General features: G+C 42.7%; 1 protein-coding gene across 5 annotated transcripts in view; it reads left to right on the top strand.

Annotated features, from left to right (window-relative positions):
* DSCAM (DS cell adhesion molecule) overlaps nucleotides 1-14,378 on the top strand; it is a 579,300-nt gene that overhangs the window by 411,800 nt on the left and 153,122 nt on the right. For all 5 annotated transcript variants that reach the window (XM_053310684.1, XM_053310683.1, XM_053310686.1 and 2 more), the window contains one exon: nucleotides 8,829-8,996. In XM_053310684.1, the coding sequence (XP_053166659.1) occupies nucleotides 8,829-8,996 (168 nt within the window). The remainder of the gene's footprint in view (nucleotides 1-8,828; nucleotides 8,997-14,378) is intronic.

The following is a 14,378-nucleotide window of genomic DNA, read 5'->3' as shown; positions in this document are numbered from 1 at the left end:
TTTTGTGTGTTTATGTGCACGTGCACATGTGTGGATTGTTCATGGTCATGCACTCCTATGCTTGGATTGTTGTCTTCCTTGCAAGGCAAAGGGGTGAGAGGAGCAACAGCAGCTGCACTGAAGAAGCCCTCCTGCTTCAACTCACAAGCTGCCTTACTATCAAGCCCGGCGCTGGAGAAGAGTGAGGAATCTGATGAGCCAGCAAGATCCATGCCCCAAGCAAAAGCAAAAAGAAAGACAAGTGGTGGCTGGGAGGATGCACCCCAGGGCAGGCTGTGCCAAAAGCCCAGGGCATTTTTTACACAGCAGGCTTTACTGTGGGTTTACTGTGAGTTCGAAGTTGAAAAAAAAACCCAACCCACAACCTGATTCAAAAAGTGGATTTTTTAACCCCAGATATAAATCAGGCTACACATTGCACTAACATACAATGGAAAATCTGGATCATGTTTGGAGTGCTCCCTGATAACTCGCATGGACATCAGGGTAATTCTGGCCGATGTGTGAATGCACACCCTCCATTCCGGAGGAGATGCAAGCTAAAAGCCCTGTGTGAAAAAAGCCCAAGCATGGGATGAGGATGGTAACAATGCAGGAAGAAAAAAAGACCCCGGCCTGGTGTTGTTTTGCTTGGGTTTTTGTTAGTTTTTGTTTGAGAGTGGTTTGGGGGAGTTCAGGCTATGAATGAATCTCTAACATTCGGCAGGGGTGGGAGGCTTTGCTGGGAGGTGAGTTGGGAGTACTGGAGGCCAAAGAGTTTGCTGCTCTGTTGGTACATGCAGAGTGGCAATGTGAGTACCAAACCATTTCTGCCGGTATTTATTTGAGAACCAGATCTGAAAAATTATGTGAATCCCTGGGTGTAACCTGTATTTAATCCACATTTTTAAGGATTTTGTCTTAAATACAGTCTTCTTGGGTTCAGGTAACTATGGTAATATTGCTTATAGGGGAAGGCCGCTTGAAAAACTAGTCCCACATTTGCTGAGTGGGTTTTTTTGGAGAGAAGAAAACTTTGCTTTCTTTCCTTAACACAGCCCTTCACTGCTTTTGTTTCACTGTGGTAGAAGCCAGCTTCCTGCCAGAATCTACCTTACTACTGACTGATTCATTATAGGAGAAGTCTCTTGTGCCTCCAGCAGCTGACTAGAAAGAGAGAGTTCAGTGCATACAGATTCCTTTGTCATGCTGCTACAGTCAAAATTCTCTGTTCTATGGTAACAATGTTAACAAATGTCAGCACTGCCATCTAACTGATGTGTGGAGAAGCAGACCTGTTTCTGGATTGCCATGTACCTTCCAGTTATTAGCAGATACAGTTCTGTCAATAAAACAATAACCTAATAAATTAAATGAGATATATTATTTATTAAAATATAAAGCACATTATGCTAGAACAGTTCAAATTCTTGATACCTGTTTAAGCTCAGCCACTAAAGCCCAACCTAAGCAAGAGGTTCTTCTAGTACAGGAGGACCTCGCTATTCGTGGGTTTAGCAGTCACGGATTCTAGTTCTAATCACTCGCGGTAATTCGCACTTGACCTCTGTATATGCAGATAAAAATGGGGGGGGAGGGTTAAACCTGCATATCTGTGGGTCAGCGTGGCCAGAAATGACCTAGGAGGTCATTTCTGGCCACCATTTTGTTTTTGGGAGCCATTTTGTGGCTTGTTCTTTTAAAAAATGTTTCAAAAACAGCTATTATTTGGCCAATTTTTAGAATTGTGGACTACTTGGGAGCATGGTAGGGCACTTGCGGGCATTATTTGGGTGTTATGGGGGGTAACACCTATTTTTGGCTGATTTTCAGCAATTTTGGACAGTCCAGGAACCTAACCCACTAGATTCTCATAGGGTTCAGGGTTACAATACAGTTATTTGCAGGGGTTCCGTTCCGCCTGGGGGCGGGTAGTGAATCTATTGTATTCTCCTGTATTTATATGTATTAAGTGTCTGAGGTAGATTTGAATTTACCTCTTGAGTAAGGATGTAGGGAACAGACTTCTAGGTGAAATTTAGCTATGAAAACTGTTCATCTTATCTATCTATTTATTTATTCAGTTTCTATACCGCCCTTCCAAAAATGGCTCAGGGCGGTTTAGAAGTTTTGGTTCTTTCATCAACAATATACAACAAACAATATTATGCAGATTATTGTGATGAAACTGTGCATGCACATAAGCAGCTTGGGCATTGCAGGATAAGAACATACAAACAGCCCTGATGGATCAGGCCCAAGGCCTATTTAGTCCAGTATACTGTTTCACACAGTATGCCCCTGAGAAGCCCACAGGCAAGAGGTGAGGGCATACCCTTTCAGGTGATATCATGGTTTTTGCGACGATCTCTCTCAACTGTGCAGGCATGCCTCGCAGTTAGCAAGAGAAGCTGGGCCAAATGGACAGGCCCAGTGTCACTCTGGCCACTGCCGCCAGGTGGGGAGAGAAGGACTGCTTGGCTTACACCCTCGGCTGCGCAGTGGCTGAATTTTTTTTTAAAAAAACCATCAACAGAGGAGGTTTGGTGCAGCAGGGCCCCCCCGAAGTAGGTTTCTGGGGGCATCCCTGGGGGGGGGGCTTGCTGCAGGGGCAGGCTGGGTGCCAAAATGACCTAGGTGTGCCCCCGCCCTTGTTTTGACATATATACAACTCTGCTATGGCTACTACATATTGCCCTGAATTCTTTTCTAAGTGGAATTCAGTCACAGCCATAATGTTTACAGAATGAAAATTCCACCCTTGTGGAGCAATCACTTTGTTTGATGCTCTTTCTACTGAGATTTGGCACATGGGTGGTAAAGTCAAAATGGAACAATGGGTAGATCTTAAAAGGTGAAATGGAATATAAAGTAGGAAGTATGCTTGGTGTCTTATAGTAGAAAATGTGTGAGAATGAATTTTATTCCAGATGGAACAGAGATCCCGGCTATTCTAGATAGGGTTGCCCTCTCTCTGAAAGAGCAAGTGTGCAGTTCCTAGATCCAGTGCTGCTCCTAGAGAATCAGGAGGCAGCAGTGGCCAGAAGTGCCTTTGCACCACTTCGGCTGGTGTGCTAGCTGTGCTCTTTTCAAGAAGGCAGACCTGGTTTCTGTTACCTATACCTTGGTCACATCATATTTGGATTATTGCAATATGCTCTACATGGGGCTGCACTTGAAAAGTATTCATGAACCATAGATGGTGCAGAATGCAACAACCAGATAGATATCTGAAGACATCTGCTTTGTGCTTATTACAACTATAGACTCTGCACTGGCTGCCAAATCTGTTTCCAAGTGCAATTCAAGGTGCAGGCTATTAACCTTTAAAGCCCTGAACAACTTGGGCCCTAGGTAGCTTAAGGACTGGCTGCTCCCAGCTGAATCTCCCCCTCCTAACTAGCTCACCTTGGAGGGCTCTGCTCCATGTTCCAACACCTATTGAAGGACATTGGTTAAGCACATGGGAAAGGGTCTTCTCAGAGATTGCCTCCAGGCTGCCACTCCCTGATGAGAGGAGTGGTTGACTGCTTGACTCCCAGTGTTTCAGAGGACCCTGAAGACTGCCATTTTGTTCAGGTCTTTGGCCAATGAATAGCTCTCTCTGATTTTCTTTTAGTTGATTGTAGCTGTATTTTGTAGGTTTTGAGTATGGCTGCCTTAGCACATAATGGGAAATCATGGGCCCAATGGACCCATGGCTTGCTCCCATTCTCCCCGCCGCAATTCTGCTGATCCGATCTGGAGTCTGGGAGACTGACCGCAGTTGGGTGGGTGGGGGGGACTGGCTATGCGGGCTTCCTTTGTTTAATGCCAGATAGCCATGGCAGCCAACCAGAGACATTGAGAGAGAGGAGCTTCCTACCCTCAACTCAGCCTTTGGACGACATATAACACTGCTTTCTAACAGGCGTTATTGCCCACAAAACAAAGAAGGAACCAAGGGTTCATGTTGAGGTTTGTGACTGAGAATTTCAGCTGCTGGAACACGGGTGGGTGAGCACCGAGCATGGTAGGCAACTTCCCCCTGCACTTCTAAGGTCATTTCCGTGGTTTTAAAAGAAAGGGGTGTGTGCAATTTTCCACCAAAAATGGTGGGATGGTGATTCTTGGGGGGCATTGCTGGAATGCAGGGGACTCATGGAGCATGGTAGACAACTTCCCCCCACATTTCTACAGCCATTTTAGCCTTCCCCTCTCCCTTTCTGTGACATTCGGAAACCTAACCTCCCTTTCCCTATTGTCCAATGCCTTGGTATCCACGGGTTTTTTATCCATGCTAGAACCAGGGAACCAAATCCCCATGGATACCAAGGTTCACCTGTATATAAATACAAATAAATACTTTTTAAATTTTGGTCTATTTTAAACTCAGTTTATTTTCCCTTTTTATAAAAAAAAAATCTGTTCAACTTTGAGGTTCTGCAAGACTCTTTGTTATTTTTGCCTATATTAAATTGTTCTGAAACTTGGCATGCATCATATAATATCTTTCACAACTAATATGTCATGAAACCAATCCATACTTATTGCCCAACTGACCCTGAAACCCATTGGAAAATCAAGTGTGCAAATAAAAGCGATGGTTTTCTAGTGAATTTCCATCCTACCTCACTTGAACTAATTGTGGAACTGTTCACCTTGGCTTCTGAGGGCTCAAGGGAACTGTGTTTTCAGGCAGATTGATCCTTAGCTTTCAGAAAGACAGAATATGTGGCCTGTTCTAAATTACTAATAAGTATGTTAATAACACTGGCTTATGCAGTACTGATAATAGGAAGTCAATGCAGTTAGTTTTACAGAAATACTAATATTATATAATGTTTCACCTGAAAGGGGGGAAACCTCCATAGATGCAGATTGCATAACTTCTCTAGGCAGCACGGCTACCTTCCATGACACAACTCTTCTTACAAATTGGAGAGGATTTGTCTTCAAGTTCTATTCTCAATCTGTTTTTCTTAGGAACATAGGAAGCTGCCTTATACTGAGTCAGATTACTGGTCCATCTAGCTCAGTATTGTCTACCCAGACTGGCAGCAGCTTCTCCAAGGTTGCAGGCAGGAGTCTCTCTCAGCCCTACCTTGGAGATGTCAGGGAAGGAACTTGGAGCCTTCTGAATGCAAGCATATGGACCCAGAATATCTTACAATGTTCACACATGTCTCCCATTCAAATGCAAACCAGAGTGGACTCTGCTTAGCAAAGGGGACAATTCATGCTTGCTACCACAAGACAAACTCTCCTTTCCTTTTCTGAAAGGACAACCCCACACTCTTTAGCATCAAGGCCATCTGAGGTTGTGAGATGCTCTCATTTCCTTCTCCTTTAGCAGCCTTATTTCAAGGCTCTGGAAATAAGGCTCTAGAATGATTATATTCTAGAACTGTGCTGAGAGACTGACTGACTGAATGATTGCTCTCTGTCATATCATGAATCCACATTAAAAGGAAATAGGAGTACTCCTCTCTAATACTGAAATCTTTTCCCAACCTATTCATAAAAATGAAAGTGTTGAAAGAATCCCTTGATTCTCATTTCTCACTCCAAAATTCAGAAATCAGGGTAGATTCTCACAACCACATTTGCCAATTATTTCTGACATAAACTCCATACTTGTTTTGTCAGCTTGTTTAAGTGTGTGTGCTCAGATTACTGGATTCTCTACATGTGGATATTTTAACAGGCTGTTTGAGATGATACATTACCTGACCAGTCAGACAACCTGCCCCAGGTAAAAACATGAATGTGCACCTCTCTCCCTCCCTAGCTTTCCATTCCTTAGTCATATGAGTAGTGGTTTGCCTCAACTGCTTCCCTACACACAACCCAATTGCTACTTAAGTATGAACTGCACCCCCCATGTGATTAAGGAATGTTGTGTTGGTGGGGAAGATGTACATACTCACAACGTAAAGTAAAGTAAAGTTGTGCCATCAAGTTGGTGTAGACTCCTGGCAACCACAGAGCCCTGTGGTTGTCTTTGGTAGAGTACAGGAGGGGTTTACATACAAACTGTATGTGCATATGCTCTGTATGCATGGGAAAAATGGAGGGGACAGACAGGGCCAGAAGGCATGACCCTGCTTCTTCCCGTGCATTCACTGGTATCTCCGACCATGTTGTGTGAATGGGGCTTATATGTGAAAGCTACTAACATAATAAATAACAATAATTATTATATTATTGGCCAAATATAGGAAATTGATAAAAGAACAAAAATTACCTGAGGGATTCATCATTTTTCTCACAAAAAGGCTTAACTATTTTGGAGCTTTTAGTTTATAAAGACACAGGGATTATAATAGATATTTTAATATTACTAGTCACCTATCTAGCATTTTGTTAGATATGGGAACCTATGGGGCATCATTTCCATATTCCTTGGCTGTCAGAGACCACCCTTATCAGGAACCTGGAGGATCTTCCAGAGAGGAGCCCTCAGGATGTGAATCATCTGACAAGGAGCCCTTGTCCAGCCAGCTTCTTCATCCAGGGCCCACAACTGACCACCTACCTGATTGGGAACATATAATTTAGAACACTGAGGAGGATCCTGGAGAGCCTCTCAGGGAGGAGTCTGGGAAATCCTCCAACGGGGAGCCCTTGACAAGCCAGCCACCTCTTTCAGAACCCATGACCAACTCACTGCCTGTTCTAGAACATGACCCATCTGCCATCTCAAGATCTGAAGGACAGTCTCCCCCAAACCCCAGCTCCAGTCCTGGGTATGAGATGATGGGTGATGAGGTACCAGCATCACCACCAGACTCTAAAGAGTGCTGAATTACAACCTGGGCCCAACTACAGCAGCACTGATGGAGTGCTTGACTGCCAGCTCACAGACCGGCACCTGGAAGGTTCTCCTTAGCAGGAGGCATCACCTTGTGAGGAGGATGTGAACCTTGCTTCAGGGCTCATCCCTTGCCTTGTTACTTGGAGACCTTGCTACCTAGCTAAGCCCTACCCCATCCAAGTAAAGTTTAGACAATAGCCACCCACCATCAGCAGCAGCCAGCCATTGTAGAGATTAGTAGGTGCTCTCCTTCCCTTGACCAGTTGGAGAGTTGATTCCAGCAATATGCTGGATAGCTGACTTGTGCAAAAGAACTCCCCTTATGAGCAGTCTACTAGAGTATTTGTAGTATACACTAGAGTATTTGTAGTAGTAGTAGTAGTAGAATGCAGTTTAATGTTTGAGTCATATCTTAAGAACCAACAATAATTATATCTCCTTTCTCCTTTCAAAATTTCAATTATTTCTGCCATCTTTTGAGGTTCCCTGCTGTTGCTCTGAACATTGGAGCTGCCCTCCTTTCCACCCCACCCCCACCACCAACCTCTGCTTTGTATTGCCCTACCTGCTGTCTCAAGCTCTCTTCAGATGTAGTGAGAAAAGGACAATGTACTCGGGTACACTGTCCAAAGCAAAAGCAAAGCACTCCTCTGGCACATACATCATTTCCCTGCGCCTGAGAGAATTACCTGCTATCACAGCATTCACCTCTTCAGAAGACTGCTGTAAGCATGAGTGGGGCGGGAGCGGGAGTGAGGTAAATGATGGATGTGCCACAGGGGTGGGACTTCTGTTCCTGCTTTGGATGGTGTACCTAAGTACACAATTCTCTTCTCATCAAGGCTTTAGTCATGATGGAATGTGGCCAGTGCTTAAATTACCAGGTTGTGGGGGGAGCTCTTGTTTGTTGTTTGTTCTGGCCTCCCTAGCTACCGTTTCATAAAAAATTATGAGTGGCATGATATTATTAAATTGAGAGGCACCTAGAGATGGGGCTTGTGGATTTCATTAAGGTCCCTACACATTCTCTCATAATTTGAGCACTGACCGTGATCAGGGACCAGATGCTGTGGAGGAAATAATTAGTGAGAGGCCAAAATAAAGTACTTATCACAAGTAGAGTTGCCAGCCCTGCAGGACTGGACTGGAATCTTCAGGAATCTGCACCAATCTCTAGGTGAATATTGAAAGCCATCCTTGAAATTTTAATGGCTTGATATTCTTAAAATATCAAGAGCCAGCATAGCATAGTGGTTAGAGTGATGGACTAGGACTGGGAAGACCCAAGTTCGAATCCCCATTCAACCATGAAACTCACTGGGTGACTCTGGATTAGTCATGTAGCTCTCAGTCTAATCTACCTCACAGGGTTGTTATGAGGATAAAAATAAGCATGTACACTGCTCTGAGCTCCTTGGAAGAAGAGCGGGATATAAATGTAAAAATAAGATAAAATATTGGTGGGGAATATCCAGGAATAGCTTCAGGCAGTTGGCAACCCTAATCACAAGCCTAAGAAAACTGTTGCCACCCTCTGTAACAGTCTCAGCTATAAATTGCTTTTGAAAAGTATGAGCCATTTCAGTGGAGTATAGATCTATCAGCAGCTACAATCCTGGCAGTAAAAAGAAATTGGTGAAACCTCAGTTTTTAGAAGCTGTATATCTCTGTCTTGCCAGTACTGGGGATTAACAATGGCTGAAACCATAATGCCCTGTTTATGAATCTCTCTGAGGAGTCCAACTGGCCACTATCAGAACACAAAATGCTATGCTAGGTGTTCTTGACACTACATGATAATCCCTATGTTCCTGTGTGAATCTGTCACCAATGTTGTAGTTGAGTAAATTAAAAGAGCTAAGGGAAGTGGCAGTTTCCTCATTAATGAAGTTTATTTTGCCAAAGCTGATTTTCTTCAAAATGTTGTGTCCTTTTCTCTCCCTCTTCCTCTTTATACTGTATTTCTGATTTAGCTATATGTTTTAAACAAAGAGAAAACAAAAGGAAAGGAATGGGGAAAATTGATTGTTTCTCCCACATTTCCTTTTAACAGACTCCTGGGATTCTGTTCAAAGAACCAAAGATGTTTCCCCACAGCTGAATCAGGCCACTATCATTGACCTCCATGCTTCCTCAACCTACAACATTCGCATGTATGCAAAAAACCGCATTGGAAAGAGTGAAGCCAGTAATGAGCTTACTATCACCACAGATGAAGCAGGTATGTTCGCAATTTGCCCTAATTAAATCTAATCTTTAGTTGTATTCATTGTAAGAGGTATGTGTTTTTGGCATTGTGAAGAAACAGGTACTATGTCAACCAAGTGCAAGGAAATGGTCTGGTTGACATATCCAAGAACAATTCAAAGTGTTGGTTTCAACTTCTTCAAAACTTAAATGGCTTGAGACTTGGAGGACCGCCTCCTCCCATTGAACCTGCTGAAGGGGCTCTCCTTTCTGAGTCCTCTTAGCATCTGTTGTGTATCTGACTGCAGCATGGGAGAGAACCTTCTTTGTAACCATGTCCAAGTTATGGAATTCCCCACCTCAAGGAAGGGAGGCCTCTCTTACTCCCTTTCTGGTGGCAACTCCCCACCCGGTCAGAACCTTTCTGTGTCTCTGCTATGACACAGTCACAGCTGTGTCTCTTTTTTAATCTTGATTCTGTAAATGGTATTTTGCTTGCTATCTTATAGCACTGTGAAGGGGGTTTATTTTCAAAAGTTATTTGTTGCTGTTTTATATAGGCTTTTTTTTTTTTGTTCTTTTTTGTTAACCATTTTGATATAATCTGTATCTAGGTATAGAGATACCGTATATATATTTATAATACACAAACATACATAATGCTGTGTAGCTACAAATAACATTTCTCAGTAGACTAAGAAGACATTGTTATAACCTCTTTCAAATGTAACTGCCTGACATGAGGCACTGATACCCATATGTAAGCCCTTTAAAGAAATAATAGCTGATACTTAACACTGGCTTGGATTTAAGCCAGTTTAATATTTTTATCTGAGTACTTTGCTGCAACACTTTGCTGTAACACAGTGGTTCTCAAACTGGGAGCCTCCAGATATTGCTGAACTACAACTCCCATCAGCTCCAGCTACTATTTTGTGGCTGGGGATGATGGGAGCTGTAGTTCAGCAACATCTGGAGGCTCCCAGTTTGGGCACCACTGCTGTAACATTTGGGAAGCTAATTGTAAACATAAGGCCACAACAGTTAGATAACTAAAATAGTGATCCTATTCAGACGTTAATGTTATTGAAATTAAATGAAATAGTATCAAATAAATAAATATCAAAGTTGAATGAAATATTTTGTTGCTGAGAATTTAACACCTACACTAATCTAGAGACAGAAGCCCCCTTAAAACATTAAAATAGGGGTGCTGTCCCTGTGTAGAGCATCCCAAGAGTGTGCCTGCAGGCCCCACCCAAGTGATGACAAGCTCTAAAGCCTCACCCCAGTGCAATCCACACTTTCAGTGTGTTTGTCTGCTGAGACAAACATTGTAAGCATGAAGAGATTCTTTCTGTGATTAGGTTTAGGTGCCTCAGCCTACAAATCAGGGAAACGTCTGCCATGACGATTACAGTGTTCACCTCTTCAGAGGAACAATGTTTGAATTGTGAGCAGGGGGAGAAGATGAGTGATGCTCCAGGAAGGGATTTCTGGCACACTTTCATGTACAGCCTCTTTTTTAATAATGTCTGAATGAGGCTCTTGTGATTGCTGAAGGTTGGGACTTCTCTGCTCTGGCTTTATCCTGAATAAATCCATTACTTTTGTTGATGGTTCTGTATAATTGACCTTTCACTCTGAATGGGCAGCTTCATAATGAGGGTACTTGTATATGTTTTTGAAGGTTGATGTAATTGCCCTCCTTTTTTCCTCTTAAGAAGTGTGGTCCTTGAGAACTCAGTGTTGTTTGGGGAGCCCAGAGCTGCAAGGGTGTTGTCATTCAATTTCATTAGAGGAGATGTATGTTCTAAGGATGTGTTAAAGAAAATATTACATCATGTGTTTATATGCAATCATGCTTCTAAATTATATGTTCAATTGTTTTCTGGTTAGAACATTAAAACACAAAAATATCTACATTTGTGTTAATCTCTGGAGAGTGCAGAGAACTACATCCCAAGTCTCAAAAGGAAACCAAAGAGTTCTGGGACATAGGAGTTTGCATTATATCGTTGGAAATTTGACAACTTGGAAGCATAGCATAGCTTGTTAAAAGCCTGCTATGTGGCAGCTGTAAACAGGTAGAGAGGCAAATAGCATGCTCTATGTAGCCTCTGGACATGTCTTGCATCCAGCCTGCCAAGCCCCCATCCAACTTCTCTGAATTTCTGAGTGGTATGTGTATGGTAATTCTATGCGTTACTGCAGTGTTTCTTAACCTTTTTCATTCCAAGGCATACTTACATTAGAAATATAGAGAGAGAGAGATATTGGGCCACACTAATTCCCCCCAAACACATAACTTTTCTTTGTGTAGCAGCAAAGCTGCTGCATGATTTTTGTTTTATTCTCTCTCTGTGTGTCTCTCTTTCTCTCCACCCCCACCCCCTGCCATCTCACCACGTACTATAAAAGAGGCTTGGATTTTGCAGGCATTCCTCTTGTATGACAAAATGACCATGCACTCCCCCTTCACTTGGTCTCGAGGAGTATATGTGTTGCAAAAGCTGTCTTTATAGCTGCAGCACTTAAGCTTTTTCATGTGTTTTTATTTCCTGGGTGATTTTTGTGGAAATCCGGCATGGATTCACATGCAGTAAACTGAAAAAATATAGTTTGTTCATTGGTTCATAATTCAGTGTAAGTCTGACTGTTTATCTTGAAAACTATCCGAGAAAACTGCCAAAACTTGTTGGTAGCTATCATTCCCCATGTGTTTCTAATGGAAGAGTTTTGCCGCATTTTCTGGCAAATTAATTCATTTCCCTGGTATCCCCCCCCCCCCCGCTTTTGTAGTCTGGCCAAGGTCTGGAAGCTACCTGTAAAATGACACATTTCTGTCTTTCGTAGTTTGGTCTGAGAGTTTCATGTCAGTCAGTCCCAAGCACACACACACACACACAAATTCATGGCTATCCCTTACATTCCTCCTAGAGCTGATTCACCCCATAATGCACCAGAAATAATGCATCACTCCCTGTGCATAAGGGAATGTGCCAGCTCAAACCAGGAAGCTTAAACCCGCTCCCTCATGCACAAGAAAGGACACATCCTTCTTGGTGCATTGTGGTACAAATCAGTTGCAAAATCTGGGAGTGTAAACTCCCCACTTTGGGAGCTGACTCAGAGCAAGTCAGCTCCTATGCCCCATGGCATACTGGTTGGGAAACACTGCTTTACTGCATGGTCAGAGGTTTCAGTTTTACATGTGACTGCAAAGTAAACTACTAAGTGGTTACCATAATTCACAGCCCTCTCTTTCCAGCCTGCTTAACTAACATGTGCCTCTTGCATGTCTTCCTTCCGTCTGTCTCTCATGTGTACACGTGCATATAAAAGATTTGAAATACTTTCCCCCATTTAATAAACTAGTAGTGCTTCTCATCCAGGCTTTCATTTGACTGCAAATTAACATGCCAGCATAATCAGCTGACCTTAATTTGCAGATTAGCTTCTCCATTAACAACGTGCAACCTGAACGTCAAGTTATATTCTCCGCTATGTGACCTGGTTTCAAGATGACTGACCCTTTCGTTACTCTATTATGAAGCTGTCCATTCAGAGTGAAAGGTCAATTATATGGAACCACCATCAAAAGCAGCAGATTTATTCAGGGCAGAACCAGAGAAGAGAAGGCCCAGCCTTCAGCAGAGCCACAATATCTGCTGTGCAGGCTAGGTGTCAGCTGAGAACACAGGCACAAGGCATGGAAGTGCCACCATTTGTCATTGTTTATTTTAGTTCATTGCTTTTACCTCAGGCATGTTCAATGAGCATGGGTTCTCAAACATCTGAGGGAAGCCTGAGGGCAGAGAACATAATGAAGGCCTTACAAAAACAACAGCGTTAAATATTAACGGTGGGGGAGGGAAACCTCATTGGCAAAGGTGTGCACTGTGTATCATATACTATTGTGGCTTCAGGCAGGCAGCATCTTTTATTCAAAGGTAGCATAAATAGGGTTCCTGCAGCAAGAAGGGAGCTATGGAATATGAGCTTCCCTTTTGCTGCTGACTGTTCTTGGCTCTTGTAGGTCCTTTCTCCCCTGCCTACAACTTCTAGCAGCAGCTCTCCACAACAAGCCATGAAAGCTTCAGTGTTTCAGAGAGGAGAACAAAGACTGTGTTAAAGTCCGGCGGTGAAAAGTGAAAACCATGTGAATGGAAGTGAATAGAGCTTTTCATATTCAGATGCAATTTTAGTTCTAATCTTCATCCAAGAAAATGTTGCTCATTGTCTGATAATTTTGACTGTTTTAACTTTATCGTGAAAATTAAAACAGTCACAATTCTCAGACAATGAGCAATGGAAGTTCAGATTTCTTCTCCTGCTCTTGCTTTTCCTCTTCCTGTGCATATTTTGTTCTTCTCTCATTCACCCTGTTTTAAATTAAGGCTGCAGTCCTAAACCTACTTACCTAGGAACAATCCCAACAAAACTTAATGGGACTTCCTTCCAGGTAAACAGACATAAGCTTGGGGTGCAGGAGCAATTTCCATAGATATGGCTTCACAGAACAGGCCCAAATGTTGAGACTCGTGAAGCACATATAGAAAAATGTGGGTGCTGTTTTTCAGCCAAAGAGACTCATGTGGATATGAAAGATGTGATTATAAAGAAATAACATAGCACTTAAAGAAATATTAGACAGATGTGGTCATGAACCAAACGCAAGGGAGATTGCCATCTCATTGCCCTAGTACTGTGATCAGACATTCTCTGATGATATGACTGTAAGCAGGAGTATTGGGGATCAGATTCTGTCCTGTCTGCAACTGGATGGGCAGGTGATTGTAGACCTATTCACATGTTAAGTTTGACACTTGTACAATGAGTGCACAGTGTACATAGGTTCAGATCTGTGCACAGGTGCAGTTATTCACACATTATGTTGAATCGTACACTTCCTATCTGTACCATGCATTTGAGGGGCCCATACCCAGGTTTACTTTTAAAATGAAAGAATGCAGGCACCGTCATTCACACAAAAAACATGTATGTCTGTATAGACATCTGTACTCACAACAAAAAGTCTAAAGAGGGCTTTTCTCACACAGATAAGCACAACCTTATTGACCCCTCAGCTTCCCTGCTTTTCTGCGAGGCTACAGTGAGGTGGTAATGTGGGAGTGAACTGTCTGACTGTAGTCTACAGACAATGTGATCCACAATGTGATCAGAGACACAAGTTTTGGTTGGTACAGAAATATGTTAAATAAATAAATAAATCCCCACACAGTTAGAAGTGTTATGAGGGTAGATAGCTGTGTTGGTCGATTAGAAGGAAAGGTGTAATGAGGTAAACTTTTATGTGGCTTCCCGGTCATCAGAATTCCATCCAATGGTTTTGCTTTACCAGCATTGTAGTTAATCTGTGTTCATGTCCCATCACAGGGTGCTTACACACGTT

The sequence above is a fragment of the Hemicordylus capensis genome, chromosome 3 (assembly GCF_027244095.1).
Source record: "Hemicordylus capensis ecotype Gifberg chromosome 3, rHemCap1.1.pri, whole genome shotgun sequence".
Taxonomy (NCBI): Eukaryota; Metazoa; Chordata; class Lepidosauria; order Squamata; family Cordylidae; genus Hemicordylus; species Hemicordylus capensis.
Note: the sequence above shows the minus strand (reverse complement) of the source record. Positions and strands in the feature narration are given on the sequence as shown.